Source organism: Odontomachus brunneus, unplaced genomic scaffold (assembly GCF_010583005.1).
Source record: "Odontomachus brunneus isolate Ranch 3 - 2012 unplaced genomic scaffold, Obru_v1 Obru_scaffold_043, whole genome shotgun sequence".
In the NCBI taxonomy this organism is placed as follows: Eukaryota; Metazoa; Arthropoda; class Insecta; order Hymenoptera; family Formicidae; genus Odontomachus; species Odontomachus brunneus.
Window position 1 is genome coordinate 1,211,894 of NW_022639493.1, and position 6,000 is coordinate 1,217,893.

The 6,000-nt window shown below is 37.0% G+C and overlaps 1 protein-coding gene across 9 annotated transcripts in view; it reads right to left on the reverse strand.

Moving 5' to 3' along the window:
* The window catches only part of LOC116844600 (latrophilin Cirl-like), a 682,731-nt gene that overhangs the window by 15,382 nt on the left and 661,349 nt on the right, over window positions 1-6,000 (reverse strand). For all 9 annotated transcript variants that reach the window (XM_032816364.1, XM_032816366.1, XM_032816365.1 and 6 more), the window contains 2 exons: window positions 3,396-3,564; window positions 1,616-1,846 (listed from right to left, as the gene is read on the reverse strand). In XM_032816364.1, the coding sequence (XP_032672255.1) occupies window positions 1,616-1,846; window positions 3,396-3,564 (400 nt within the window). The remainder of the gene's footprint in view (window positions 1-1,615; window positions 1,847-3,395; window positions 3,565-6,000) is intronic.

The window sequence follows — 6,000 nt, forward strand, 5'->3', positions numbered from 1 at the left end:
ACATATACTTGTCTGACGTTATCTGTACAATGTTGGAAAGTGTGATTGATTACACTCCTCGCGATAACCAAGTATTGCACCGTCATTGCTGTATTATGAAATAAAAAGTGAGAGGGGGGGAGGAAGACGCACGTTCCCCTTGTTGACTCCTACTTCAATTTCGCGGCTGCTCCGCGGAAAGATGCAGTAACCAATATTCCCATGACAGTTGAAGTGTATCGGATTTTTGCAAATACCGAGTCCAACTAAAATTTAACTGATTTTTTAGTTCTAAATCAGATTTAATTGGATTTCCTCTCCTCTAATAGCCTCTCTTACATAAAAAAATTCTAATCCTTTCTAAAACAATGCCACATTCTCTCAATCATCTTACTTACATATATTACTTCACGCTGTTTTGTTATACATATTTACAAATTACAAGAATAAACTTTAATTCGATTAACATTAGAACGTCCAGGAACGACAACCTCTTTTGCGTGCCCAAAAGAATCATTTTGACTCCTGCGATTCCTAATATATTTCAAAACTCTGATTCTTTATTACTCGTATAAATAATAACTCTTAAACATACTAAGAATATAATTGCAAAATATAGCTATTTTGTATATTGTAAACAAATTACCACAATTTTCATATTTTTTTCAAATTGATAATTTCCTAGAGAAAGGTACATCATTATTATTATTCACTTGCTTTCTATAATTAGTATATGGAAAAAATATCGTAGTAAAAGTCATGTTAAATTATATTTTTTTTACAATATTTTAAAACTGGACTATGCTGAAATTGCAGTACAAATTACCATAAAAATAATAAGTCTGACGATTCATGTGGTACACAATATAAAAAAACATTTAAATAATTTAAACAATTTTGTATTAAAAAGTCAAACATACATAATATTCTTAAATAAATATATAGTAATTTCTGTTATAATTGTGTATGATCCAAGATTACAAAAATGTTGTTTGTACACTGTCCTTATACCACTGATATTCAAATAAAGAATCAAAATGACTCTCCTTGGGCATTAAAAGTAAATCATAAAATAATTCATCAATATTATCGATTTCTTCCGTTTTCTTTTCAACGTGTTCTACTTTGAAAATAATTGAAAGTGACGATATATATTTCTTTTTTTTAAATCACGAGAGAAATAAAAATGACGACAATAAAAAAAAATCCCAACTTTATTGGGCATTTTAGTGTTAGCGTCCACCGCAATCCGTAGCACCGAGCTTAGAAGATAAAAAGAAATCCACGCAATATATGCAAGGATGACTGCGAGAACGTTAAGCTATAAAACACAATAAATCCCCCAACTTCTGGAATATCGGTCACTGTTACCGCGGAGCGAACAGCTCCCTGTCTCCGCTTCGCTTCGTTATCCGCGTATCTCGGTTTGGTGTATAAGCGGCGTTTGGATACCTTGCTGAGCGGGATGCCTATTGTGGTTGCTAGGTGCCATCATGTGCATCTGGTGTGCCCCGACCGGCGACCTCAGCGACAAATTGTTCAGGTTCACGTTTATCGAAAGATTCGTATTGTTACAGGTGGCGGTCAGGTTGTTGTGATTGTTCGGCGGTGACGTGGCGCCGGCGTTGGTACCCACATGGTTGGCGTTGCTGGCCGCGTGAGGCGACAATCCGGAGCTGTCGGTCGTCGGGGCCGACGGATTCGACGAGGTGTTGTGCGAGGCGAAGTCCTTGCCGCCGTTGGCGCCGCCGGCGCCGCCGCTGCCGCCGGTGGAGCCGGCCGAGCCGCCCGTCACCGTCTTCGAGCACCTCAGGCACTTCGGCAGCCAGGAATGGCGGCGGACGAACTTCCGGTACTCCTTCCTCACCTGCAAGAGCGAAACAGAGGCCCACCCGACCCAACGAAACGAGTTTAACGGTGCGTGAAAGAACTAAGGTCCGTGCGAGATAGCGTGCGAGATGCGACGGGCGCATCGTTCCCGGTCTGAATTCGCGGAGATTGCAGACGGCCTCGTAACGAGAACAGCCGTCGAGGAAATGAAAAATAGATGTGAGAAATCTTTCTACATTTCTTCTTTATAGACTTTGGCATTCGTATGAACTGATTTTGCTCAAATACAGAATGCCAAGCTGTTACCAAGACCTCCCATACGGAGAGAATGTTATAGTTTTGCTCAAATAAGTTCTTTTCAATTTTATTATATTTCCTGTAATGTAGAAATAGACTGTCGATAAAGTCTATCTTGCTAAGAAACATAGAACAAATAAATTTTGCTGGAATTTTACTATGTTTTGTTAGAAACGTCGTAATTTTTTAAATCATATATTTCAGCTTCTAAAATGTAAATAGCATTACATATAAAATGAGAGGAGAGAGATAGTTTCTCGGTTACGAAATTCTATAATATATTTCACTATAAAATTCCCTCCATCCATAAAAATTAGCTTTTCATTTCAGTATTTCGCAGAGATACTTTATACGAAATTTAATTTAATAAAATCATTATTATATTTGAAGAAAATGTACTACACATGCTTACTTCACTCCCTCGATTGTTACATTGTAGCTCGTAATGTACGCCTTCAGGCAAAATTGAGAAGGCCGTCTGCAGCGATTCGTGAGAATATAGTGCGATCCATGATTGGAGAGCAAATCTGGTGCCGATTTTAACGAGAAATGAGAATAACTGCGGTGCTTCTCACGGTGGCAATAAAAAAGAAACAAAGTCAAACTCTCTCAAAGTCAAAAACCATAACAAGCGAACTACGGGTGGCGAAAGCGCGCGAAATAAACGCCAATTATTTGTATTGCCACAGCACTTTATTAAACAGATCATTTTTTTCCCATCTCCATGTTCTGCACTTATATTCGTGAGCGAAACAATACGACGTTATCGTTAACATGACTATCGTCTCGATGATGATATTAATTAGCATCGATTGCATACAACAATCGACAATATAATGCGTTATAAACTTATGCGCTAGAAAATTTCTGGGAACCTCGGGAAGATTTACATGAAGAATTCATACATAAAAACGGAAACGGCGTATAAAGACTCATTACAACTCGCATATCTCACTGTAAGAAAATCGACGCACAAACTTCCGAGGCAACAAAACACAGGTAAGACATACGCATTCTACGTTCGCGAGTTACCTCGAAAAGAAGTCTTAGAAGGGTAAAGGAGAGATATCAAGCCTCGCGGAGAAACTGTGTGTCGACGCGAAATCAAACCGTGTTTCACGCAGAGAATGTCGCGAGATCATTCTTATGTTGGTAAAAACCGTAGCACATATCTTTTCGAACGACCGAATTTTGTTGTCTGTATTTCTCTCTCCGGGAAACATATCCGGCGTTGTAGCCGGCGCGATCTAAATCAAGGCGGACTTCTGCGCCCCAACGTATTCCCTTACCTTCTCGTTCTGTACGCAATGGAACACAAAGATAAACAGCCCCTGGAGACTATTCAATACGGTGAAGATGTACGCCATCACGACGGACTCCTGGTTCAAGTAGAGGAGCCCGAATGTCCAGGTCAGACCTAGTAGAAACACCAGCACGATAGCGCCCCGCAGCCAGGCCCTGATCAGAAGATACAGAATAATAAATTACATCGGCGAACGGCGAGCCAGCTTTCTGTTGTAACAATACAAATCGCGATGGCGGCGCTTAAAGAGGACCGACGTATCCCACATAGCGCGGCGGCTTTAACGGAAATACGGTTCTCACGAGGATATCGAAATCTTGGGTCGAACATCGTGCGCGCGTTCCGCGGAATTTCGGAATTGATGGCACTATTTAAGTTTTCCGAGTCTTGTTTCGACGAATTATCAAAAATAACACGTAGATCAATCTGACGGTGTCACCTTCAATAGAGACGAGAGTGAGACATTTTTTGCGATTTAAAGTGTATTGCCCATATCTAAAAAATAATTCAAAATTTTAGAAAAATTAGATATTAATTTATATTGCACCTAAAAGTGATTACAAACAATTTGTCGTTGATTCAAAGTCCAGATCAAATGTTATTCTATTTTGAAGTATAAGCTCAACAAACATGATATCAAATGACATTCTAATAACACCCCTGCTTAAAAAATCAGAAAGATAAGGGTTGATAAAAATATATTCATTCCGATGAAATTCAATTTTATTGAAATACTATGTGACTTTATCTGAATTTATCATTTCTATTGGAAATTCCTATTTCTCACATTTCAGCTCATGTAACAAAGTTATTAATTTCTTTCGTTTTATATAACTTTGCTTACAACGTAGCTTGCTTTTAGAGATTAAATATTTATCTGAATATACATGTTTTTCTACGTAATTTTATCCTTTTTTTTTACCAAAAACACGATTCAGTTACATAGATTTTGCTTATGTAATTCTATCACATATTTTTTAAGCAGAGCCATTAATCTCTAACGTTAATAATACTTATATATCATGTCATTTGACGTCATCCTGCCACTTGGAAATATTTTAAACTATGCTATTATATAGAAATATATGATTAAGATTTTATATAGAAATATATTGTTATTTTTTGGTAAAAAAAAATAATTAAAAAATAATTACAAAAATCTCAATTTCATATACATGTACTTTAAGTATTTAAAGTAATGTACGCAGTGTTATTCTGGTTCAGAGATAAATGTTAGAGTAGTAATATAAAGTAAAAAAACTATAAAAATATGATGTTAAAGTAAAAATGTGTTATTATTCAACTAGGTATACCATATTTTTTATATAAAAAATATAAATATTACTATATTTTTAATTTTCAATGACTTTTTGCAGGGACTATATGGGCAATATGTCCTTAAAAAAAGAAACTAAGAAAGTGTCATTCGTACGAGTAGCAAAACTTGCAACATTTTGATTTTTATATAAAGATAGATTTTTGTTTTCGTCAGTCGTAATAAAACGCGCAATTCCATTAACGACACGTTCGCTTACTTTATATGAAGATCACAGAGAGTTCCTTCCTTATAATTTTCTTCATTGCTTCATATATTATTTTCCATCTCGTGGAAGGAAACGATTACAATCGATCCCAAGCTTCCTCAGTCGATTGCTCGCTTTAATGCTTGGCATTAGTGTATCGCAATGTCGAAAGGAAAAAAGTAGCGCGACCGTCACGTCATGTAGCGTCGTCGTCGTCGTCGTCGTCGTCGTGAGGCACGCAACGCTTCGCCTCATGTCGCGGGGGTGACGTTTAAGTATTGCGACATTATACGGAGCCGGAGCTTTTATTTTCGCGAGCAACGCGACCGCCGCTTTGAGCGTCGCCGGGCTCGCGAGACGTCTTATCTAAACCGTTGTGATTAGAACGTGGCGTTACACAGGTAGGCGGATATATCTCTACGGTACTTCCACGTCTATCTACTTGTAAATCAGGCGTAATACCCGAAACTAAGGAGAATACTACATGCAGTGAATCGTCGTGTCTACTCAGAGGAAGTGCAAGTGACAGTATAAATATAACACAGATGACGTATTCCCGCTTTGTATAATCGAACGTCAACTTCAGCTATTACGGGAGCATTACAACTCGACATAAAAATTCCCTTCGCGATACAATTGAGAGCTGTCAAAAATACGATTGTTCTCGGGCAAAAATGGTTTTTATATATTGATCTTGGCAGCCCAAGACACGACAAATTGTCTCTATTGTAAACGTATGTTAATCATATAAATATTGCCCGAGCGCACATAAATATTGCACAGTTATTAATCACATACATATGTGCAGACATATTGCGACATAAATGAATAACACGTCAAGATAAATGAAGATTCCAAGATCGTGAGATAGATAATAATATTACGTCTGAAGGAATAAATGTATGCAGTATTGAATATTATCTTTCAGTTTAGCTCTAGTAATATTTTGCTATTTCCCGTCATAAGAGATTATCGATTTAATGTCAGAATAATATATGTATATATATATATATATATATATATATATATATATATATATATATATATGTATATATATATTTATATTTA